The 27,635-nt window shown below is 33.8% G+C and overlaps 1 protein-coding gene across 4 annotated transcripts; it reads left to right on the forward strand.

The window, feature by feature from the left end:
- The first annotated feature begins 794 nt into the window (after nt 1-794).
- Nucleotides 795-27,635, forward strand: LOC120353857. 4 transcript variants are annotated; one of them, XR_005572650.1, is made up of 5 exons: nt 795-1,337; nt 10,902-10,970; nt 11,320-11,388; nt 11,778-12,597; nt 13,088-15,277. XR_005572650.1 is itself a non-coding variant. In XM_039439121.1 (4 exons), exons 1-4 carry the CDS (start codon nt 1,219-1,221, stop codon nt 27,547-27,549), a joined length of 297 nt encoding a protein of 98 aa, XP_039295055.1. In that variant the 5' UTR covers nt 795-1,218; the 3' UTR covers nt 27,550-27,635. The 4 variants fall into 4 exon arrangements, 3 of the variants coding, with proteins under 3 accessions (XP_039295055.1, XP_039295062.1, XP_039295043.1); XM_039439121.1 differs by lacking the exons at nt 11,778-12,597; nt 13,088-15,277 and adding an exon at nt 27,510-27,635; XM_039439128.1 differs by lacking the exons at nt 11,778-12,597; nt 13,088-15,277 and adding an exon at nt 25,063-25,183.

Genomic DNA, 27,635 nt, shown 5'->3' on the forward strand with positions numbered 1-27,635 from the left:
ACTTTCGACCATATTATTTATACGAACGGAAATTCAACATTTTCACTGATCATAGACCCCTTCAATGGCTCTTCTCAATCAAAGAACCGAATTCAAAAATGCTACGTTGGAGACTTGAATTGGAAGAGTATGACTATGACATACAATAGAAAGAAGGTAGTAAGAATCAGAACGCTGATGCTCTTTCCAGAATTCAACTAAACAACAATAATACCACTACACAATAGACACTCGGAATTTTAAGTGATATTGATGCCATTGTAAACGGAGCCATTGAGGGCTTAAGATTCTACTTCACATGCACTAAGCAAGCTGAAAAACAAGCATTTTTCCTGTTCTTTGCTCACTAAAATCTCAAGAATGAAGCATATATTGACTTTTGCATGGTTCATCATTATAGTTTTTCCAAAGATGTACAATTTTCAATAATTTGTTTTTTCTTTTAGTTTTTCTTATTTTGGGAATTTAGTGTGATGATGTCATCTTTGAAGAGAAGCATCAACCAGCATAATTAAAAATTCCAGCATATCGAGATTAACAACATGAATTCAAATCAGTTGGAGTTTTATTTAAATTCCTTATAGTTTTTGTACAAATTGTGAAGAGAAATTGTGTGATGTCACAGAATTTGAGCTCAATAACGGCGGTTTCATACTTTCATTTGAAAATTAGTTTAACTGGTCTCTCCCCAGAATGCGCTACCGTTTCATCACTCCCACCGCGGTAACTGCGTAGCCACCACCTGTGGTGATGAACATGCCTTCCACCTACTACGTCATCCGTAATGAGTTCCCTTTGAGATAGAATGGGAATTGTTTTATTTGTTATAAATAGGATAACCTACAGCAAAGGCCTGTAACTTATCCATGTTCCAATATTCAAGTGCTCTTGGCATGTTTGTTTCTGCTTCTGCTATCATAGACAAAAAATATAGTATACAGTTAAATATAGTTTAAATATAGTACCTATATTAATGCTGATAATCCTGATAAAAGTTTAACGTAAAAGGTAAAATCCTGAAAATATAGTTTCAATATAGTATAAGACTCTGTGATTTCTTTATTACATGGTATTGTCATTTATGCTATGTAAAAGAAGCACAGCCTTCCTATATGAAGAAGTTTTATTGTTTCCAAGATTACCGTAGGTGATAATTAATTTTTCTTCATCTTCGGTTTTTGTTATGAATGTTGCTTATTCTACTGTGATTTGTAAAAAATGGAAGAAACATCACGAAGCAAACGTCGCTATTCAACCAAAGAAAGGAAATTGCTTCTCTGTGCAAAACCGCTCAAACGAAGAGGAACAGCATTGAAACAATATTGGGCTTTAAAAAGGTAAGCTAATACTTTACAATATTTGCTTCAATTTTCCTTGGTAGAGTAATTAGTTACGGTATCTATAGTATGCAATGAAATAGAGTTAAATTGTGCCACCTTTCCATTTCAAACACTGTAGGCCTATAATGTAACCATCATTATCAAGAGAAAATTTGGTGAACAAAATCTGTCAACAAAATAAGTCAAGAGTTGTATAGGTCATGTTCAACTCGTGGCGGTTGATTCAACAATAATCTTCTAGTTGACATTATTTGATAATTAGTTTACATTCTTAGGCTTGGAAAATTTGGAAATGTGACAGTTACAACATTGAATGGATTCTCTATTTCATACACTGTAATGTAGCCTAATCTGAGTAGGTACCAACTTGAAAAATTTCCACGAATACTGTATAGGTCTATCTTAGTCAATGATAATGTACAAAGCCTAGGCTGATGGCTTTAGGTACCTTACTGTAATAAGTCTTGTAATAAGTAATGTACTGTAATAAGTTCTAATACTAATTGAACGAGCGTTAGAAAGTTCTTACTTCTGACTTACTGAAGGCCAAAGTCGTTATCCATCTGTTTGTATGTTCTACAATTACTAGAAAGAATTGATCAATCAGCTTCAAATTTTGAACACGTATTCTTGGAACCTTTTTATGGGTCAATAGGAAATATTTAACTGTCTCCATAATATTTTCACTAACTCTGTATAATTAAATGTTGCGGGTCTCAAAGATTACAATACAACAGTTGACAGAATCCAAGGTCAGGGCAGTGGACTGTGAATGATAGTTGGTATTAATACCTACAAATAAATCTTTGAATTCTGTGCATAAAAATACTGATAGCTTGAAGTGTGGTAAGTACGCCAATAAAAGATTAAATGAATCAACAAGATGAGATTTAATAACAATAAAATAATAATAGGCAGATGGCCTCATACAAAAACAATTGTAAGTAGATTGAATCAAATATCTTGGGATAATTACAACATGATAAAACGTTAGAGAAATACAAGATTTGAATGAAATTATGTCAATGACATTAATGACCATTGAAGCCTGACAATAATCGAAAAGGTAATATTAATGATACCTGAATTGCGAATATAAATTGAGTGCTATAATGAAAAGTTATTGCTGCAAAGTTCAATCTTAATGATTTACAAAAGGAATAATAATAAATGATAATGATTTACAAAAGGAATAATAAATGACAATAAGCTGTAAATAGTGCTCAACAAGTAGAATACATAAAAATATATGCGGCATAGGCCTTCAGTGATTTGAATGTCAAGATAGACATCAATAGTACAAAGGAATAATAACAAATGACAATGAGCTGTAACTAGTGCTCAACAAGTAGAATACATAAAAATATATGCAGCATAGGCCTTCAGTGATTTGAATGTCAAGATAGACATCAATAGTACAAAGGAATAATAACAAATGACAATGAGCTGTAAATAGTGCTCAACAAGTAGAATACATAAAAATATGCGGCATAGGCATTCAGTGATTTGAATGTCAAGATAGACATCAATTAGAACGATTAATAGGCGTCGGTGGCCTCAGTGAATTGAATGCCAAGATAGACATCAATAGAACGATAAATAGGTGTCAGTGGCCTTAGTGAATGGAATGTCAAGATAGACATTAATAAATCAATTAATAGGCGTCAGTGGCCTCAGAAAATCACTTGTAAAGCCAAGGGTAGCTGTTAAATCCAATGAATTAATAGGCGTCAGTGGCCTTAGTGAATTGAATGTCAAGATAGACATTAATAAAACAATTATGATACATACGTAAATGAAAATTGAATAGAACGATTTACGTAACCTGGATAAAATTTTGAAGAGGAGATGCAGCCAGGCAGACAGGCAATGACTCCGCAATACCCACAGGAACAGGACATCAGCAAGCGATGATGTGATCTGGCCATGTGATGACAAGCATGGAAGCGTCCATCACAGCAGGCAAATCCCCTAGTGGAAATGTAGGCAGGAGCATGTAGAATCCCAAATGAATAATCTGACTTTCAAGTTGTGGAATTTTTAGATTGATTTCCAAACGATAGAGATGATGAACTTGAAAGTTTGAGTTTCAAGAGGTGAAGCCAATAGTTAGAAGAATGGCAATTGAAGCCCACACGAGGTTGTGAACTTGACAAAGTTTATCAGCGTAAACATGCAAAGAAATCGATGAATAGTTGAATCACAGTTGAAGAATAGAATAAATGAATTAATTTGCAGAAGTAATTCACACTTTAAAAACGTTCTGTAGATTAAATAAATAGCAATGAACGCCCACACGAGGTTGCAATTTTGATAAAGTTTATCAGAGTAAATGAGTGAAGAAATCGATGAATAATTGAATCACAATTGAAGAATAGAACAAATGAATTAATTTGAAGAATAATTCACTTTTAAAAACGTTTTGTAGGTCTGATGAAAATGGATAAAAGGTTTAGACCGAAGGCGTAAATGCACCTTCGACCAAGAACCATTGCAAAAGAAAAAGACGCTACAATGCTCGTTGAAAGAAGGAAGATGCCGGATGTGTTTGAAACGTAAGCAACACATTTACAAACATATGGTGAAAAAGTAACAAATATCTAGAAAGTAAGATGCCTAAAGACAAAATAAATTCCAAAAAATCGAATAGTACAAATATTAAAATTGCAACAGCAAAATAACACGACTAAAAGTATAGAAAACCAACTTGATTAGAGCAGTGGCAAAGAACCGTGAGTGTGATGTCACTGGTCAGCGCAGACAGACAAAATGACGACATGATGTCTATGTAGTAGCGGAACGAGTAACAAGTGGAACCGTTCCAATAAATGCTTTGTCAGATTTTACATAAACTGGGCCCCTTGTGTCATACGGGGGTATGGCACAATAAGAAAAAGTAAGAAATATGTAAAATCTGGCAAGGCAATTGGAAATTGAAAACTGGGCCCCATGTGAGAACCAGGGGAACAAAAACAATGAAACCTAAAAATACAACATGAACCATAAGAGCAAGGGGATTAACTAGAATCCTCATCAATGGGAAGAGGTGCTAAACTTGAAATAGCTCTCTTAAAAGTGCCAGAGGGAGTGAGAACAGTGACAACTCGAACCTTGTCGTCCTTACCGGGATGAACTTCCAAGTGGACTGTGCGGAACCAGGATCCTTCAAGTTGACAACCATACCGACCTTCAAATTTTCATAATTGTTTAGCCATTTGCCTTTTTTCTGAAGAGTGGTTAAATATTCACGAGACCACCCATCCCAAAGCTCCTGGATAGAAACAGCAAGTTGATACCAACGTGAACGATGATCAATGTGTTTGGTGTTAGGCGGTAAGAAGGGTAATGACGTAAGTGGACGTCCAATCAAAAAATGACCTGGAGACAAGTGGGCAAGATCATGTGGATCTTCCGACAAGGGAACAAGAGGACGCGAATTCAAGATGGCTTCGACCTGAGCAGCAAGAGTACAGGTTTCTTCAAAGTTAAATACCTTGTTGAATGTAACTACACAGAATATGTGTTTGAAATTTTTTACCGCATTCTCCCAGAGTCCACCGAAGTGCGGAGCCCGAGGGGGAATGAAGTGCCATTGGATGTTGAGTACAGACATAGTGTCATGAATATCTGATTTGAGACGATCAGAGGACAAAAATTCGTGGAGCTCACGTAGCTCATTGTTGGCACCAACGAAAGTTGTGGCGTTGTCCGAAAAAATGGAATGCGGAATGCCACAACGAGCAGAAAACCGAATCAGAGCGGCAATAAATGCCTTGGAGGTAAGTTCCGAGACAGTTTCAATATGAACGGCACGAGTTACCATACACACAAACAGCGACAAGTATGCTTTAGAAAAAGTACGAGATTTGGGGCCGCCTACACGGGATGGAAATAGGACCGGCGTAATCCAAACCACAATTATAAAAGGGAAAATTAGCCTGAACGCGGGCCGCTGGTAAACTACCCATGATTTGCTCAGAACGAAGAGCCGAAAAGCGAAAACACAATATGCAATGCCGCAATACACTTTTGATGGTGCGACGGGTGGAGGGAAACCAAAATCGTTGTCTTACACTGGCCATGGTGGCCTGCACACCAGCATGACTTAGATGACGATGGTGAGCAACAATCAATGCACGAGTGAATTTGTGATTGCTGGGCAACAATATTTGATGTTTATAATCAAAGGAAGCATTTGCATTTTGCAAACGTCCACCAACTCTGAGCAGAGAATCTGAGTGAATGAATGGTGACAAGGCTTTAATAGAGCTATTAGGCAATAGCTCCTGATTTTGACGCAATGCTTTAAGTTCAGCAGAGAAAGCTTCTTCTTGAATAGATTTGAAGATACAATTTTCAGCTTCTGAAATTTCAGAGATAGCTAATTGACCAAAGTGCGGAGTAACTGAATTTTGTTTCCTACAATTATGAATGAACCGTAGAACATACGCTGTTGTACGAACGATTTTGTGATAAGTTGAGCAACTATTGATTATGCCTGAGATAACATCATTACGAGAAGAAGTAGTAGCTAATACCTGAACTGAATGAGAACTGATGTCCTGAACTGATACCTGAACTGATTTCTCTAACTGATGAGAGACATCATTTGAAGTTAGAAAATTTGACATGACCCTACGGGGAGCGGCCACAGGCGAAGCAGGGAGGCACAAACGAGGTGCTGCAATAGGACGAATGATTTTACAAGAACCAAATATGACCCAACCTAGACTGGTTTTCTGAAGAATGGGAGCGTTTTGAGCTAGATATAATTTACCAGGCTGAAGTATAGATGCAAATATGCTAGCACCAAGTAACAAATCTACAGGTTTAGACTGATCAAACCATGGATCCGCTAATTTGAGTTCAACAGGAATTGAAATTTTGGAAAGATCGATGTTCACACTAGGAACATTAGATGATATGCTATCAACTACGATACAATTTTCTTCAACCGACCACGAACGATCAGATGAAGACAAGCAAACTGAATGAGAGATAGATGATTTGGTCTTATTCTCACCTACACTATGAATCAAAGTGTCAGAATACAAAGTAACAAGTGACAATTTTTCAGCCAACCTAGTTGACATCAAATTACAATCAGAGCAAGAATCTAAAAGAGCGGTTGCTTTAATAAATTCTCCACTAGAAGTTTGAACCAAAAGCTCGGCAGTAGGTAACAAAGCGACAGTTGATTGCTGTTGCAAACACAGTGACGAGGTGGAGCTCATTGTGACATGAGAGTTCTTCTGAGGCTGTTCTGCATGAGAAACAGCTTGCTTAGTTGTTTCCGCATTCTGAACCATGACGGAATTCAAAACAGCATTCTTACCCTTGGAGGGAGCAAAGGATTGAGAATGAATAACATTTGAAGTTACCTTATCCTTAGAAGTAGGCTGAGTGTCTCGTGATTGAGGATACGACCTATGAAGAACAGTGTGGTGACTCTTGCCACAAAGTGTACACGATTTGTCGGAACAAACATGATTGGGTGCGAAAGGCTTGAGGCAATTATAACATAACCTTTTGTCACGGACAGCATTCCAACGATCAGTAACCTGCAACTTCAATAATTCATTACAACGATTTGGAAAATGACCAACAGAATTACAAAAACTACAAGGTGACATAGAAGAGGTAGTAACCTACATCCTAGCTTGAACATTCGATTGATTTTGATTGAACTTCGGCTTGCTATGAGCACCAACCGAGTTGGATGTACTTTGCTGTACATTTCCTTGATGATGGTTAGCTGAGCTTGAAGCAACAGCTTCCATGATTTTGCATTGTGATTCCAAAAAATTCCAAAATTTATCAATGGTGGGAATGTTGTGTATACCAACACTCTTTTCCCATTCTCGAACAGTAGCAGTATCCAACTGCAACAACATTTTGTGCATGTACAATAAGTCCTTGATTTGGACTCCAAGTTGAAGTGCTTCGAGCGCTGTAATGTGGGACTTGCAAAAGTCAATGAATGCCCGTAACGATTGCGGACAGTTACGCTTTATGGTAGGCGGAGATTCAATTGCCGTGACGTGCCTGGCAGCAATTAATCTCTTATTGTCATACCTCTCCCTTAAGAGGTTCCAAGCAAGCTGAAAACCATTTTCGTCAGCTTCAATGTGTTCCACTCTAGCAAGAGCTTCACCACTGAGTGATTGACGAAGATAGAAAAATTTCAATGAGTCATTAATATTATCTTGATTACCAATAATATTGGTAAAAGCACTTGAGAATGCTTGCCATTTTGAAAGCTCCCCATTGAAGCGTGGAAGTGGAATCTGAGGCAACTGAAAATTTGCCAAATGTGAGTTTTGAGATGTTGGCCGCTGGGAAGCACCAGCAGTGGCCTCATTGTTGCGTTGTCTGCTTTCAAAAGCAGTTAATGCAGCGTTTGCCTTAGAGGTAATGGAGATAAACTTATTAAGTATCTCAAAATGAGTTGAAGTGTCTTGTGCTTGCAACTCTGAATTCCATAGCTGTTCATGAATTTTATCATACTTAATTCTAAGTGAACCTAGTTCGTTTTTGACAGTCAATAATTGATAATAAGTGGCTTCAGTGTCCACAACATAATCGTTATAGCTGGTTATGAACCAATCTATTTCCTGGTGTAAATTGTCTCTTGCATTGAAAAGAGCAGAAGGCTCAGGAAGTGAATCTTCCTCATGATCAGACATGCTTAAAAACTAACAGAAAAACCTGAGTGAACAAAACGATGCTGCACTGTAGCAATGTGATTGCTGCGCCAATAAGCAACCTTGGGCGCTGGTCCAGTACGCAGAGAGGCACGCCTGTGCGTATGAGGCAAGTTGTATCAAGCTTGCTGTGCGGTGAGTCAAGTAGTGAGCTCGCAAGGCGGTGTAGTTTGCCATGTGTTGTTTACTCAATGCACAATAGCTGTCTGTGACCAGTTCAGTGCGGTTCAGTCTCTCAGGGTACAAGATAGTTGATAGCTGGTGCATACACGTCGCAGCGTGCTTTGAGTTGCAGCCAGTACTGAAAATTTGAAACAAGTGTGTGAATGCTTAATATTAAACAATATAAACATACAAAGGTACAATGGAATAAAATATACTCTAGAGTGGGACCTAATCATTGGCGTCAAGCTAGACTATTAGGGACACGGTCACTGAAACCCTAAGGTTCAATGGACCAAGAAATGGGTAATAAAAATTAACAATTATCCTAGGTAACACTAGATCAAAAATGAACGGGCTGGAGGACCAATTTTTATCCAATTGGTCCCCAATTAACAATTATTCTAGGTAAACACTGGATCAAGAAATCTGGCCCGGATGAACCAATTTTTATGACAGAATCCAAGGTCAGGGCAGTGGACTGTGAATGATAGTTGGTATTAATACCTACAAATAAATCTTTGAATTCTGTGCATAAAAATACTGATAGCTTGAAGTGTGGTAAGTACGCCAATAAAAGATTAAATGAATCAACAAGATGAGATTTAATAACAATAAAATAATAATAGGCAGATGGCCTCATACAAAAACAATTGTAAGTAGATTGAATCAAATATCTTGGGATAATTACAACATGATAAAACGTTAGAGAAATACAAAATTTAAATGAAATTAGGTCAATGACATTAATGACCATTGAAGCCTGACAATAATCGAAAAGGTAATATTAATGATACCTGAATTGCGAATATAAATTGAGTGCTATAATGAAAAGTTATTGCTGCAAAGTTCAATCTTAATGATTTACAAAAGGAATAATAATAAATGATAATGATTTACAAAAGGAATAATAAATGACAATAAGCTGTAAATAGTGCTCAACAAGTAGAATACATAAAAATATATGCGGCATAGGCCTTCAGTGATTTGAATGTCAAGATAGACATCAATAGTACAAAGGAATAATAACAAATGACAATGAGCTGTAACTAGTGCTCAACAAGTAGAATACATAAAAATATATGCAGCATAGGCCTTCAGTGATTTGAATGTCAAGATAGACATCAATAGTACAAAGGAATAATAACAAATGACAATGAGCTGTAAATAGTGCTCAACAAGTAGAATACATAAAAATATATGCGGCATAGGCCTTCAGTGATTTGAATGTCAAGATAGACATCAATTAGAATGATTAATAGGCGTCGGTGGCCTCAGTGAATTGAATGCCAGGATAGACATCAATAGAACGATAAATAGGCGTCAGTGGCCTTAGTGAATGGAATGTCAAGATAGACATTGATAAATCAATTAATAGGCGTCAGTGGCCTCAGAAAATCACTTGTAAAGCCAAGGGTAGCTGTCAAATCCAATGAATTAATAGGCGTCGGTGGCCTTAGTGAATTGAATGTCAAGATAGACATTAATAAAACAATTATGATACATACGTAAATGAAAATTGAATAGAACAATTTACGTAACCTGAATAAAATTTTGAAGAGGAGATGCAGCCAGGCAGACAGGCAATGACTCTGCAATACCCACAGGAACAGGACATCAGCAAGCGATGATGTGATCTGGCCATGCGATGACAAGCATGGAAGTGTCCATCACAGCAGGCAAATCCCCCAGTGGAAATGTAGGCAGGTGCATGTAGAATCCCAAATGAATAATCCGACTTTCAAGTTGTGGAATTTTTAGATTGATTTCCAAACGATAGAGATGATGAACTTGAAAGTTTGAGTTTCAAGAGGTGAAGCCAATAGTTAGAAGAATGGCAATTGAAGCCCACACGAGGTTGTGAACTTGACAAAGTTTATCAGCGTAAACATGCGAAGAAATCGATGAATAGTTGAATCACAGTTGAAGAATAGAATAAATGAATTAATTTGCAGAAGTAATTCACACTTTAAAAACGTTCTGTAGATTAAATAAATAGCAATGAACGCCCACACGAGGTTGCAATTTTGATAAAGTTTATCAGAGTAAATGAGTGAAGAAATCGATGAATAATTGAATCACAATTGAAGAATAGAACAAACAAATTAATTTGAAGAATAATTCACTTTTAAAAACGTTTCGTAGGTCCGATGAAAATGGATAAAAGGTTTAGACCGAAGGCGTAAATGCACCCTTGACCAAGAACCATTGCAAAAGAAAAAGACGCTACAATGCTCGTTGAAAGAAGGAAGATGCCAGATGTGTTTGAAACGTAAGCAACACGTTTACAAACATATGGTGAAAAAGTAACAAATATCTAGAAAGTAAGATGCCTAAAGACAAAATAAATTCCAAAAAATCGAATAGTACAAATATTAAAATTGCAACAGCAAAATAACACGACTAAAAGTATAGAAAACCAACCTGATTAGAGCAGTGGCAAAGAACCGTGAGTGTGACGTCACTGGTCAGCACAGACAGACAAAATGACGACATGATGTCTACGTAGTAGCGGAACGAGTAACAAGTGGAACCGTTCCAATAAATGCTTTGTCAGATTTTACAACAGTTTTTGAGCGAGTTCTTTAACCCAGGGGGTCACTAGTACTAGAATAAGCCTATTAAAATTAACCATTGTCTATTTGTGTAGTATATATACTAGTAGTTATATTGATCTTTGTTTCTATTATTCCAGGACCAAATTACAGAATGTCCAAGCACAGACTGAAGCCAATGATGATTCCAACAATCCCACAACAATAATGTGAGTGAACTAATTATTAATTAATTTCTATCCAATATAAATTGATGAAAACATGACAAAATCATTATAATAAGTAACATTGATTACAGAATATATTTTTCTTACTAATTTGGAAGCATAAGAACCTTTTTTACATAGAACATTTCTACAGACTGAAACAAATTAATAATTTTGTATCTATACTATAGCATTCCTAAACCTTATTGCATCCTATACAGTACTAAATTGAATTTTATAAATGATAACAGGGTGGTCTTTATAGACATTGTTCAAAATGTTATTGATACTTGTTGAACATTCCATAAACATCATTATTTACATAATGTACAATGCCTTGTCTACTTTTTAGGCCTACGGAATTTGTCGAGGAAGAGCATACAGAAAGCAATGTCATTTTCAGCACCACTTCACACATCATGTAAGTAGGCTATACTAATAACATTTTCTCAGTGATTTTCCCAGTAACCGCTCTAACAATTTTGATGTTTCTCATATCCCAAATAGACAGGCTCTATCAACTGCCCCAAGTCACATATCAATAAACCGAACAGGGGCTCCACCCCATCCATGCAAAAGTTGATTTTCAATTCCCAATTATCAGGCTAACAACACAAGAATTTTCTATGCTAACTACTCTGAACATATGAAACTGTAGTGAACTTAACTTTAGATTAATAATCAGAAATTCTGAAAAAAATCTATGCTGAATTGTAAATATCATAAAGGCAAGGAAAGTTATATATGAGTGTACCGTACCAGATTTTTACAAAATCATCTTCAACATACATTTTTTGTTATGTCTTTCAGTGCAGAAAGAAAGGAATACACCACAGTCATCTCAAAAAACTATCACCAAATTATCTCCTGTTTACAAAACTTTGGATCCGGTTATTGCTTCTACTTCTAAAAGTATTCCATTGCATCGAACAACTTGCATACCTCCTAAAACTTCAGAACCAGTTGCTTCTACTTCTGAAGGCTTATCATCACATCCACCAACTAGCACAACTCCTAAAACTTCAGTGCCAGTAGCTTCTACTCATAATGGAATCGCACTGCCTCAAGCAACTAGCACATCTCCTATTCCTGTGACATCATCTTCATTGATGTTAGAAGGTAGACGAATAGTGGACGTACATTCATTCATTGCTCAAATTCAGAAAATTGATGACCACTTACCATTTCATTGCAGTTTCAAGGATATGACTGTAATAAAAGAATGTAGAAAAGGTTTGAACTCTTCTATCACGCTCAAGTGTAAGATGTGTAATATAGAAAAATCTCTTTGACAAATGTCTCAAACGAGAAAACTATGGATGTGAATACATCAGCAGTTTCTGGTACAATGAGCACATGAGGAGGTCATTCCTAGCTGGAAGAGGTTTTGTCATGCTTATACATTCCTTGCATGTCTTACAATACATTTCGCAAGTATCATGACCGAGTAGCTGATGCCTGGAAGGAAACAGCCGAAAAATCAATGGAGATGGCAGCTGAAGAAGAAAAACATGAGGCAATCAAAAGGGGGGACGTTGATGCTGATGGTGTACCTCTATTGACGGTTGTTGCTGATGGCTGTTGGGCAAAGCGCTCCTATTGTACCAACTATAATTCCCTCTCTGGTGTGGTAAGAATAATTTATTATTACTGCTAAACAATAATTATTTTTTATTATTATAAGCTATCTTCAGAGTTGCTTGTCTACACGTTTCATCCAATGAAAGTTCTGGTTTGACGATCAGATATTAAAGTTAAACTTGAAAAATTGTGGTCTTTAGTATAATGTATTGTGGCCATTATCTCGATAATCATTGTACATGAGATTCAATCATTTCCATACCCGGATGAATAAAACAACAAAAAATTTGATAGAACAAAATGGTGAATTACAAGAGAACTAAGGGGAAATCGACATTTTTTCTCTATATCACTAATAAATTATATCTATATCTCTAATACTAATAAATGATAAATTTATGGTTACTTATGACTTCAGTAAATTATTATTTCTATCAGTGCCAATTATTATCAGTTCTAGTTGTGCTGCTTTATAAAATATGCAATTAATTGAGTGAATGAGAATAATATTTTTTCAATTGATTTATTATGTATTACAGGCTGCCATAGTTGGATACCACACCAAGAAAGTTCTTTATGTTGGTGTGAAGAACAAATACTGCACAATTTGTGTAAGGGCTGAACGGTTGGGTAAGCAGGCAAGGGAGCACACATGCTTCAAAAACTGGAGTACTCAGCAAAGTTCTACCAGTATGGAGGCTGTGCTTATTGCAGAGGGATTCTCATCAAGTGAGGAAATGTATGGAGTGCGCTACAATAGACTGATTGCAGATGGTGATAGCAGTGTATATAAAACATTACTTGATCGCAGGCCATACAAAAATACCAGTGTACTGGAGATTGAGTGTCGTAATCACCTTATGCGAAATTATTGCAATAAAATTAGGGAAATTGCACAAACTAGCAATAGAGGATGTAAACCCATTATGTTGCGTAAGAAGATTGGTGACAGGCTAGTTAGGCTGAGATACGCGGTTACCAAAGCAGTGATCCACAACAAGGAAAATGTTGACAAACTGAAGAGTGTGGAGATGTTAAAAGAGGACATTTTGAATGGACCAAACCATGTTTTTGGGGACCATTCCAAATGTAAAGATTATTTTTGCACTGGTAAACCCATTTGGAATCTTCCAAATATAGTTCCAGATTTGGAAGCTGTTCCCAGGGACTTTCTCAGTGACTGAAAGATGCAGCTCGTTTTCTGAGCTTGCATGCTTCTAGTTTGTTAGAGGATGTTGACAGCAATTATGCTGAACATTATAATCACGCCGTAGCTAAATTTGTTGGTGGAAAAAGAATAAATTTCACAGCTCGTGGATGCTACCAGGCAAGGTGTCAGGGTGCTGTTGTACAACACAACACCGGAATGGCGCTCTACAACCTTCACAAAACTATGTTAAAATCGAGTCCTGGAACTTTCTGCAAATCCATGCAGATGAAACGTAAATGGAAGATTGAACAGGACAGGGAAAGACGGAAGAAGAATGATCTAAAAACACGCAAGTCACTTTTCCCCTGCCAGAAAACAACAGATATAGATTATGGTCCCAACGCTCAACGTCCTGATCTAAATGAAGAAGAATTCACCATAGAAAAAAATAAATTCTTGGAATTGCTGAAGCGATCTGAAGAGAGCCGTCATCAGTTGGAAAGGAGGACTATTTTGCAACATCTCTCTGCTGAATGGATTGAAGAGAGGCGTAAAAGGATAACAGCATCAAATTTTGGGAGAATAAGTAAGAGGAGGCCACACACCAGTTGCACAAATCTTGTTCGTGAGCTTTTGTATGGGGGTGGTAAAAGCTTGTCAGCCATGCAATATGGGAAAATGAATGAGGAGGCTGCTCTCAAAAACATAGCTGAAATAACTGGGAAGAAAATAATGAAATGTGGTCTGTTCATTGATGCAAATTCTCCATTTCTTGCTGCATCTCTGGATGGAATTTTAGAAGATGGGCAAGGAATTGTGGAAGTTAAATGTCCTCAGACCATAAGTCAACAGCACCCTAGAGAAGCAGCAGAAGGTAACATTCTAAAATTCTGCAAAATGAACGGTTCTGAAATATAAATGAATACAAGCCATAACTATTATTATTATCAAGTACAGGGGCAACTTTGTCACTACTGCTTATTTTGCATATGGTCTCCAAAGGGCACAGCAATTTTAACCGTGTACAGAGAAGAACATTTCTGGAATACAAAGGTATACCCACAAGTGACAAAGTTCTACATGGATTGCCTGTTGCCAGAACTTGTGGATCCTCGGCATACACGTTCGATGCCAATTAGAAATCCAGATTGGATAATTGAGGCACAAACAACACATGGAAAGAATCATTGAATAGGTACAATTATGTTTTATTTTGTTTCAATTTGTATTATTTTTATTTCATTTTTCTGTATTATCAATCATGAGCCTTATAACATGTATAAAAGTGTTATTTTGTTTTAGTTCTCTTCAATTATCTATTGTTATATATCCAATGATACAGTATTTATTCTATATGATAGTAGTATACTACCGTATCAATTATAAGCCTTATTACATGATGTTCTATTTTGTTTTAGTTTTTTAAGTAGGGGCCTATTATGTAGCAATGAATCTTCTTCCAAATAATTATTCTCAGAATAATTATTACTCTCAATATAAATACTTCTTCCAAAATACAATGATAATTATATAATGCATTATTATCAATCATCAGCTTTATACATTTAGGCTACAATAATTTTCTTATAATTTATTTGTTTTGCTTTTAGTTTTTACTTGAAGGATTAGGTATAAATTGATCAGAAATATTCATCAGTACATTATTAATTATAAACATAATTACAACGATATAATGTTATATTTAGACTTTATTTGTCTTTGATATCTGTTTAGTTTTCTACCAACAGTTTCATGAGATAATTTGTTTTGCAAAATAATTATAAATACGTAGTATTGTTATGATTGTCATTACTTCAATAATATTTCTCTATTACCGAACAAACTCTACTTGTGAAGAAATGTATTTAATTTAATTGTGTCTGAAAAGTGTGGTAATAGGTAGACCCTACATTTTTATTGCTGCTTCTTCAAATGATTATTGTAAAAAGGATTTTCAATCATATCATATCATAACAAGGGAAAAAAATAAATGCAAGGGCTGTAGGCCATGGGCCAAGTTGATGTAAATTGAGCAATTTATGCAAACTTCTTTTTTCAAAGAATGGATTTTTTAGAATCTTTTTTTGTTGGAATTAACAGCAGTTCCCATATTTTTATCACTTTTGACATCTCTTTTTGTCCCACTTTTTTCTTGGAGATCATAAAGTTATGTATTTTCTTTTTTGGAATTACTGAGAAATGATTCTCAATTTGGGTTCTGAAAAATATGTATCCAAATAATACGGCTGGAGCTAATAGTTGAATAATATTACACTAAATTACTAAATTCAATAAAATATATTTACAATATTCCTTGTCCCAAATGCATTTGTTTTGCAAAATGTTGTATTGTGATGATTGTCATTGCTTCAATAATATTTCTCTATTACCAAACAAACTCTACTTGTGAAGAAATGTATTTAATTTAATTGTGTCTGAAAAGTGTGGTAATAGGTAGACCCTATATTCTTATTGCTGCTTTTTCAAATGATTATTGTAGAAAGCATTTTCAATCATATAATATCATAAGACTGGAAAAAATGAATGCAACGGCTGTAGGCCATGGGCAAAGTTGATGTATATTGAGCAATTTATGCAAACTTCTTTTTTCAAAGAATGGATTTTTAGACATTTTTTTTGTTAGAATCAACAGCAGTTCCCATATTTTTATCACTTTTTACATCTCTTTTTGTCCCACTTTTTTCTTGGAGATCATAAAGTTTGTTATGTATTTTCTTTTTTGGGATTACTGAGAAATGATTCTCAATTTGGGTTCTGAAAAATATGTATCCAAATAATACGGCTGGAGCTAATAGTTGAATAATATTTCACTAAATTCAATAAAATATATTTACAATATTCCTAGTCCCAAATGCATTTGTTGAGTTATTCTAGTAGTAATAATAAAAATAACCTAAGTACCGTTTTAAAAATTTCTCAACAATAATACGGTAGCCTACTATAATTATCTTACTTATAAACTTCAATTTTGCATGATTATTTTCAAATAAAACTATGAAAATACTCAAATTATTTTTTTATTTACATTTCTTTAAACATAAATTTAAACTAAGTAACAAAATAATTTCAAACAAGTGTTTGGTATGGTACTGCACAACTGCAGAGCAGAAGGAATACTTTGAAAGCCAGTTTGCAGGGAAGACAGACAGCAGCAGTCATGCTTGCGAATTCAATATTTTTGCCCATTCTTTCACAATGTGGCAACAGCGTTGTTTACACATTCTCTATGCCTGAATTGGCACGCATGCAGCAAGCACGCGAGCGCGAGCACGCGTGTGTGTGAGTTGCCATGCTACCAATTTCTCCTAAATAGGTTGGATAGCATTTTTCACCAATTAACCTAAGGAAAGTTATCGGCTCCAAAATGGTAGATTCTTGATAAATTATGAATGGATCTATTTCTTAAAAAAGTGAAATCCAGTTTTTAGAGCAAATCAACTTATAATCTTCATAAGAATTTTGGCAATATACAACACAAATCCACAAAACAATACCTTACACACTTAAACATCTAGCATCATTACAAGCTAAATACTTATCCATTTATATAGTTGAAAAACAATGGCTATAGGCTTGTAGACACAAAACAAATTATACAAAATCAGAACACCATAAAACTGTTCAAAACTCAAATAAAAACATTATAAATTTCAATTAAACAGAAAAATATTCAGAGAGCACAAAATTAGAACACATAGCCAGCCACCATTTTTTAGAGAGAACCTAACAAGTCCAGAGCAAAGCCACACCTCAAACCAGTGACGACGTTATGAACACGTCACTGATATTAAATTCCAAAAAATTATAAATTACAAGTTTAGAATTTACATTTTACATTTGTTCTCAATAAAACTGTTATTTTAAATTTATATATCCTCTATATTTATAATGATCTATTTATCTGTTAATTCTGTTAACTCTGTTTCGGTGATACCATGGAATGTGCAACACAATTATTTACGATAAATTCTCAGTTAAAAGTTGTCCGCATATTCAAATTTTCAAATTCAAATTCAAATTTATTCACACTCATAAATACATATACAGAAACCAAATAGAGTCTAGCTTGACAAATACAACAATAATCCATCTAAAATTTAATAATAGATTGTAAGTAATAGTATATAATATAATAATATATAATATAATATTAATGTGAACAATAACTGCTCACGTGAGCAGGAGTTGAGGTTTAATCGGATATAGGAGGAGAAAAAAGCCTACACACACACACACACACACACACACACACACAAACACACACACACATTCAATCACCATCATCAAGTAATTTTATTGATTGATTGTAGCATTTCCTCTCTTTAAATATACTTATATTATGAAATGTAGTTAAAACTGTGAAAAAATGGGAGGAAGAATCACCAGTATAATTTTTTTCAACATAATTCATGACAAGAGAGGGGGAAAAACTGAAAAATAAAAGATGAGACATAACAGCGATAAATAAAATGTTTATCGATTACTCTGATATTTACTATCAAGTTTTATAGATCTCGAATTGGAGATTCGATTTTAATCGAGAAAAATGTAATATTACAAATACCCCCCTCTTGACATATAAAATTTCACTGTTTGAGAATTTAAAGAAAAAAAATTACATTGAAACAAATGGAAATAGTTGAAATTAAATTCGAGAACAGTAACAATTTTTCTATAAAAAAAATTACATGTCAACTATAATTGAAAATTATCATAAAAATTCATCAATAGCATTTGTTATACGTTTCCAAACAATATTTCAAAGTATAGAATATCAAAATTACTTTTGATTTAGCTTTATAATTTAAGGAAAATATCTCAACGGAAAGTTTAATATATATAAAGAATAGTTTTTGAAATTGCACATAAATTTAATAGATAGAAAAATTCAATTTTCTATTGCATGAAAATTTAGTATGTTGAACAAAAAAAATTTTTTTCTAATGAATTGATGAATTGTTACATTTAATTTTCACATAAAATTTCAATAAATCAAAAAATGTTCATTTCTTTCACGATTGATGCAGTTGATTTAATTGATGCAAATTTTGGAAAAGAGTCTGTTAAGGCACTCAGTATGAATTTCAGTTAAGTGTGACTCCAGTGTGATGACATCAGTGTTGGGCTGATCCGAATACTCGTAGTGTTGGACTGATACTTGTAGTCGACTGATGCATACCAAAATCAATACAGGTGACATCTCAGTTTGCATTGCCTCATGCTTGTAGTAGATGGCTGCATACCAAACTCAATACAGGTGACATCTCAGTTAGCATTGCCTCATGCTTGTAGTACACGGCTGCATACCAAACTCAATACAGGTGACATCTCAGTTAGCATTGCCTCATGCTTGTAGTACACGGCTGCATACCAAACTCAATACAGAGTCACGTAAATTTTGTATCATATAATTATACAATGTACATTTCAGGCTTGAAATGACAATGTAATTTGTTTTTTGGAAAAGAGATAGACGCTGCATACAGGATTAACTTAGGTGAGGATTAATTTAGGTAAGGTTTGGTTTTTTGATATTTTCAGCTTTCAAGGTTTAGAGTTCTGCATACAGGAATAATTTAGGAGAGGATTTTTTGAATCAATTTCTTCCATGATACTGTGACTGTTATTCTGAATTCAAAGTTGTGAACGTGAACATGGATGGCAATTACCTCCAGGTAATGTGGTAGTGTTGAAGTTTGAGTTACATGGTCAGCAATAGGCGTTGGCATTGTCATTGGCATATGCATTGGTGTTGGCATTGGCGTTGACATTGTCATAGGCATTGGCATCAACATTGGCGCAGGCATTGGCATCGGCATTGTTGCAGACATTGGTGTAGACATCATTGTAGATATCGGCATTGGCATTGGCTTCGACATTGGCGCAGGCATTGGTGTAGACATCATTGTAGATATCAGCATTGGCGTTGGCATTGGCTTCAACATTGGTGCAGACATTGGTGTAGACATCATTGTAGATATCGGCGTAGTTATTCAATTAATGAGTCACACTAGTTCGAAAATCACCCAAATGTTCTCAACACTCTTCATGGCGTTCACTTGTTATTGATTTCGAGATTCACGTGATAATTATTTTGATGTTAATGTCCATGCTGTACTTGTTATTTTAAAATGCTTATAAACTAAAAAGAAAATTTTGATTAGGCTACCAATACAAACTAATACACATGAAAATTATTTCTAAGTATATAATCAATATAAAAATGAAATTTGTTAACATCTTATTATACAGTCAGCAATACATAAATTGTGAAATTTCCTCAAACTCTATAGAGATATCAATTACAAAATTTTAATAAAAAAAATAATTTCATTTCCATTTATCCACTGTTCAAATATTTTATAAAAAGCAAATTATTCAATATTATTAATCATCGTTTGTTGGATACTATAGTTTATTTCGACTTTTCAATGTTCTAAACACAAACTACATTTCAAGACAAAACTTTACTATCAATCATCAAACAAGAAATCATTCAAAACATCAATAATATTTTGCTTCAAAGGCAATCAATATTTATAAGTAATCATCTGCATCTATGGCAATCAACATAAGTAATCTGCATCTATGGCAATCAACATAAGTAATCAACACAAAAAATATTATCTCATTACTGCCTCTCTAAGTCATAACCTCTGTTATTCCTTCTTTAGGCAATAATGGGTTTCCATCTCAAAAAACAATCACATACCAGCAAAATTCTAATCAACAAACTCCACTAAAAATTCTACATACACTTCAGCATCCATTTCAAACGATAATCAATCATATCAAAATTTATAGAACAAACAGTTTTTTTTTTAATTTAGAAAAAGACATTAATTACAAAAACTTTAGAGAAATTTTAATCTTTAACTCATTTCAATTAATAATATGACAAGACGCTTTTATTTAATGAAATCATTATTATTCAAGTTAACTTTCATTTATATTGAACATCTCATATATATGGCGACACAATTCATTAATACTTTCAAATTTTGAAGTTTTATCATTATAATAGAAGAATTTATACATAAGATTAAATTTCAGCATGTTCTAAATTGAACCATTTATTTTTTAAATAATTTCAGAATTTAAAGACTGTATAATAAGTACAAACCATTTCAAGATTACAATACAAAGATGATCAAGATGGATAATGGGTAAATAAGTTCCCTAAAAAATACAAATAAGAGAAAAAGAAAAATTCGGTAAATAAATTTCCTAAATAATACAAGGAAAAGAAAGATTAATTAGAGCCTATCCTACATGTCAGTACTAAACTTTCATAAGGAAGTATATTTAATAAAATATACTACTATGGAATTTTGTAGATTCCAAGTATGACACTAATTTGTTATAACTGTGAGCTATCACTCCCACAAAAACAACTGGTGAAGAAAAAATATTTTGACTATTGTGACTGGGTGGAGAGTTCCTAGATGTCTGTAAGGCAATGTGATAGCAGACTCTAGTATCGGACCACAAAAACAAAAGTATGCAAAAGTTTTTTACAAACATTTGATGTTGCAGTCTTAAGGTTTTTATATCGCAAACAAGTAGGTCAGATAATCGAGTCCAGCCATATGTGGTTCACGCCCACACCTCTAAAAGAATCACACCTACTTGTCTACCAAAAATCCAAAGTATTGGACAGCAAAAAAAATATATATAAAATGCAAAATGGGTTAAAAGCCCAGAAGAAAACTATAACCTAATTACATATGGCTTATGGCACAATATGCAATGAAAGATGAGAAAATGGGACATAATTTGCTCTGAAAAACCTAGTTACCTAATATGATACCTGACAAAAAATAGACATAATTAGAATATTTAATACATGATGAAAAAATATACCACAAGCAAACAATTATTTACACTACAATAGATAGATTTTAGAAAAGTTAAGTTTTATCAACAATTTAAAGATTAGGAAAATAAGCTACTATTTTAACTTCCAAAATTATTTCAGAAAAAAATACAAATTTAAATGACTATGGACAAGATTGGTTAAGATATGCATCATAGAAGAAATTTACTGAACATTACACAAAGACAGGAAAGAATCAAAATTTGAAACGATTAAGGGCCAAGAAAAATAGGCTACAGGAAAGAATAAAGACACAATTACGGACTCTTACCATACACTGCTTAGCGATTATGCTATTCTGAATCCTGGCATAACACAGGATTCCTAATCATAACATAGTGCCGGGGAATACCCTTTCATCATGTGATTCACTGTCATCATCTTGTAAGTAAGCAACTTGAAACAACCTTTGAATACTAACACATCAATGGTGACTTTGTGCTTTGTTTTCTTCAAGAACATGATTTTATTCATGGGTTCATTTGTTTCAACAAAGCCATTTTGCTTACAAAAGTCAGTCATGTTCACTAGATTATGCTTTGCTTACACTTTTTCAATTTTCAATTGAAAGTTGAATTCATCAACTTGATACAAAGCAAGATTCATTTTGTTTACATTGTTCCTAACCTCTACAGAAACCTGTCTCATGTAAACATTCACTTTATTTACTGTTTTCCTAACTTTCAATTTGGCAATACTACTTTCTTTACTGTTGACTTTCAATAAAGACAACTCCCTACCTACTATATTACTCAATTCTACTATCTCACTAGGATTTACTTTTTCAATAACAGTAACTAGGCCTACATTATCTGAAACTTGAAATAATTGATCTTGTATCTCAACACTACTATCATCCTGCTTCAATTTGCTTTCATCTTCATGATTATCAATCAATGTTTCATGTGTATCTTTTAATAGAAGGTTTATACTAACCTGCTCTAGTCTTATGCTAGCAAATTCTTGCTTCATATCATCAAACCTAGCACTTTGATCTTGTTTCAAATTATCAAATCTAGCATTTTGCTCATCAAACCTTTGTGTTAAGAACACTATAAGATTTAGATCATTTTTAGCTCCTACCATACTTGTTTCATTTGATATTTCCACTACTTCCTCATGAATTGTTACATTTGAAACGTTTTCACTTACAGCTACACTATCGTTTGAGTCATTGTTTAAGGTTAGGTCTAAATATTGAGATTCTTCATCCAAGTTTTGAATATTTTCACTGAATAAAACTTCATTATTTTTATTGTTCTCCATCTTGCTACTGCATAAAAAGTATTTACTCATTAGAACCTGAACTTTCTTGAACCGATTTCCCACTCAGCAGCATCTCCCATTCACAATCTATCAAGATATCTATCCTACCAATAATTTTTTATAACCAGGGATATATTTTGTAGTTTGAGTCCCACACCAGGGCGTACCATTTGCTGTGCTACCAATTTCTCCTAAATAGGTTGGATAGCATTTTTCACCTATTAACCTAAGGAAAGTTATCGGCTCCAAAATGGTAGATTCTTGATAAATTATGAATGGATCTATCTCTTCAGAAAGAGAAATCCAGTTTTCAGAGCAAATCAACTTATAATCTTCATAAGAATTTTGGCAATATACAACACAAATCCACAAAACAATACCTTACACACTTAAACATCTAGCATCATTACAAGCTAAATACTTATCCATTTATATAGTTGAAAAACAATGGCTATAGGCTTGTAGACACAAAACAAATTATACAAAATTAGAACACCATAAAACTGTTCAAAACTTAATTTAAAACATTATAAATTTCAATTAAACAGAAAAATATTCAGAGAGCACAAAATTAGAACACATAGCCAGCCACCATTTTTAGAGAGAACCTAACAAGTCCAGAGCAAAGCCACACCTCAAACCAGTGACGACGTTATGAACACGTCACCGATATTAAATTCCAAAAAATTATATCAATAAAACTCTATTTCGAAACTGTTATTTTAAATTTATATATCCTCTATATTTATAATGATCTATTTATCTGTTAATTCTGTTAACTCTGTTTCGGTGATACCATGGAATGTGCAACACAATTATTTACAATAAATTCTCAGTTAAAAGTTGTCCACATATCGATTACTCTGATATTTAATATCAAGTTTTATAGATCTCGAATTGAAGATTCGATTTTAATCTAGAAAAAATGTAATATTACAGAGTTTCTACAGAGTGTGTGTGCGCGTGTTTACTCCCTGAGGGCGTGAGCAAGCGAGTTGGGAGAACGGTGGTGGGAGGACCGTTGCTGAACGAAGAGAGCCATTGCTGAACTTGTTCCCCTCTTCGTTCAGCTATATGGGAACTGAAATACGAATTCCGCCGCATGTGAAGTAGAATCTTAATGACTATAGGACCGAACAATGAAACAACGCAACCTGTGATAACTGATGTACGAGTTAACCAGAATCCACTCGTAGGATTGGATGGCATAACTCCTGATGGTGAAAGTCCTCTATTTGAAGGATTCGATGAAGACGATCTATTTGCAGGATTCGGCATCAAGAATCAATGTGTATTAGTCAATATCGACCAGAATGAGAATCGCTTAATGGACCTAGGAGAAGTACAGCAAGAAGAAGAAGACGACCAGACAGTCCACACAAATGCCGGAGATAATACGACAGCAGGTGTACAGATATTAGATGGACCAGTTGATTATGGAAAACACCAAGTGATACTCAGCCTTGTCAAGTACAACCCCCAAAACGTGAAAGTTAAAAAACTATTCGACAAAACCAGACTTATTGTGCAAATATCAGAGAATAATTTCAAAAAAGATATCTTAGAATTCATAAAAACTTACACCACACCATACATCAAGTATTCACTATTCTTTGAAAACGATTTCTTCAAAAAATTTACAGTAGTTATCAACACGCATTTCAAACGCCCTGACTTGATATTAGTAAAATGTTCGAAAAAACTGTTAGATGTAACAGATGAAGAAGACATGAGAGTTATTATGTTGAACTATCACGAAGGAAAAACGAATCATATAGGAATTCAGGAAACCTATGATCGGATAGAACAGAAATATTATTGGCCATCAATGAGAACTAGTATACAAAATTTGATAAATCAATGTGAAATCTGTTTGAAAACGAAATATGACAGAGCGCCCTTGAACCTTGAGTTAAATCTAACACAACCGCAACGAGACCTTTACAGATATTACATATGGACATCATCACATTCGATAAACAAAAATTTCTAACAATTATTGATAGCTTTTCCAGCTCTCCTATCAGTGAATCGAGAACTTAAAACTGCCAAAATAAATCCCCGACATCATAACACTAGAGAAAAAATTAATCTATCTAAAATAAAACGACCTAGAAAGTTAAAGAAAATGAACAAAAATCAAACCAATGAAAGAACTGAATAAGTAACAACCGATCCTAATTCAAATCCTGTTCTTCCAGGTACCTCCTCTGCCTATAATGAGTATGACGAATCATTCTTCTCAAGCTGAAGAATTCCGGAATATAAGTAACAATCTAGGAATAATTTCAGCAGATTTGCAAAGTTAGAGATTTCGAAGCACACTTTTATACATTATTATGAATTAGAAAGTATTTTTGATCATGTTGATAATTTGAATACGTACCGGTATTATGATAAGGTATTAGAAAATATTAGAGATAAGATTCCAATTATGGAAAATTTAGAATATATAATACTGATAACGGTAGTAAAGTAAGAGATATAGTAAACTATTTAAAATTTATTAATCATACTAAGAATGTAATAGAAGATAAGTTAGACATTATAAGTGTAACTAATAATAAGAGATCTAAAAGAGGACTTGTGAATGGAATAGGAGCTGTAATAAAATTTATTACTGGAAATTTAGACTCGTATGATAGTCAAAGATATGATAATTTACTTGAACATTTGAAAGATAATCAAAGCAATTTAATAAATCAAATATCAAATTTCATTTGTTCTATAGAAAATCAGTATCATGACAAACTTAATTGCGAAAAAGTAATTATTGAATCAGGAACTACCTCAAATTGTAAATATAGTAAGATGAAAATAGATAATAGTATCGTCAAATGGAATCCAGAATTGAATAGCTATGTATTTGTGTATCTTTCCAAATGAGGAAACAATAAAAATTGACAAGCAATCATAAATGATAAAAAAATCTGTAAAAGGAGTTTATTTAATCAATAGCAACAATAATACATTTTATTATAAGGGTAAAAAACTTAATCATTTGTCTGAATCGAAGTATAGACCTAGGTAAGCTATTGAATCTAGACAACGTTATTAATACTATGAATGAAGACCAGGAACCAGAATTCACAATTAATTTAGAACATCTTAATTCTAATCCGATTGATGTCAACAAGTACACCCCCATAAGGGAAGAAAGTAATTTTACAACAAGCTTTAGTCTATGGACTTCTCTACTGTATATCGTACTTCTAGTAATTATTATCATAATTGTTTATAAAGAATTCTTTAAAAATGTGCAACCCGTTCTTGCAGCTCATCCACCCCCTGATGTTCTTTTTAGGGATGGAGGAGATATATGAGTGGAAACTGAATACAATCAGTGTTAACTTGTTTAGTCAGCATAGTCCTAATGGAAGACAATATTGTGTTCAGAGCTCAGTCTCTCTCAGTCAGTTGAACGGACCCCATGAAACACTTTTTAATGTTTTGTAATAAATAAAATTGTTTTTTAAAAAGTAACTTATTTATTAACAAACTATAATAATTTACATAAATAACTATGAAATTAAAAAAAATCGGTGGTCATTTTTGAGAAAATTGTGATAGAAATTCAACAAAATCCATTTTTCTCAAGAATAATACGTGGATTTCTATAGTCAGGTGTGCCACCATCCAGGACAGATGAAGCTTTCAGTCCTGCATTCTGTACAATGGAAAAGCAGCCAATAGAATATACTTGGAAATTTATAAAAAGCAAGCCATATAATGGATATTATCTTTCTACTTTATTATATGAGACTTTTATATAAAGACTTCAGCTCTTTATTGCAAGATTATATATTATTTTTTATTTGAATTTAGATTATAGTGACATTTATATCATAAAGTCAATGAAAATGATAAGACTATAGAGCTGCTAATTCTCTGCCTTACCACTGCCTTCTATAGTAGGCCAATAGATAGCTGATTCTGGTATATCTGATGTAATGTCAATTATTGATGATTCATATTAATAATGATCAACTCAATATCAAATATATTTTTTCATAATTCAATAATATATTACCATAATTGAGTTTCATTTCTTCATAGGAAAAAGAACAATTTGGCAACAGTGCGGAGGTGGAAAAGAGCATTCTGCTTTGTCCAATGACAAACAAGGATAGCAATGCCAATGTCAGGTGCTGACTTTATAAGTTCTACTGGTACCAATTGAACATGAGTATCATGTTCTCATGTTGAAACTTCACAAGTCGTGAGGCATCAAGTCTTATTGTGTTGAATCACTCATGTTCCAACATAGCCACTGCTGGAAAGCTACCTACTGTGTCTCACTGGTGTATATAAAGAGGTACATTTTTAATGGCAGTATTTGATTGAGGCTGTGCAACAGGCTAAACATATTATATTCTTTAGGTGATATTTGTCAAAATTATTCGATTTTTGTGTATTATCAAAATAGCAAAGTTTTTTTAGGAATTTTTTCCGATTATTACTTTTGAGATAAGAGAACTTGAAATTTTATAGTTTGGGACAGATATCATTTCAAATTTGGTGAGAAATAATATCATTTTCCTGAAAATGTCATATTTTAGAAAGTTATTCCACTTTTCGGAAGAAAAGTTAAAAATTTATTTATTTGCTAAAGTGAGCAAAGCTTTTGCTGTTGTTTTGTTTGTTTCAGGTGCAGTTCCTTGGGATCGCCCCCCCCTCCTCTTTCTTAATGGTGCTTGAAGAACTACAGTTACTATAGTACAGTCAATTTAGACATGAAGAAGGGGGAGTACTTGCATTTTATATTGTAGTTCTG

This window comes from Nilaparvata lugens, chromosome 1 (genome assembly GCF_014356525.2).
Source record: "Nilaparvata lugens isolate BPH chromosome 1, ASM1435652v1, whole genome shotgun sequence".
In the NCBI taxonomy this organism is placed as follows: Eukaryota; Metazoa; Arthropoda; class Insecta; order Hemiptera; family Delphacidae; genus Nilaparvata; species Nilaparvata lugens.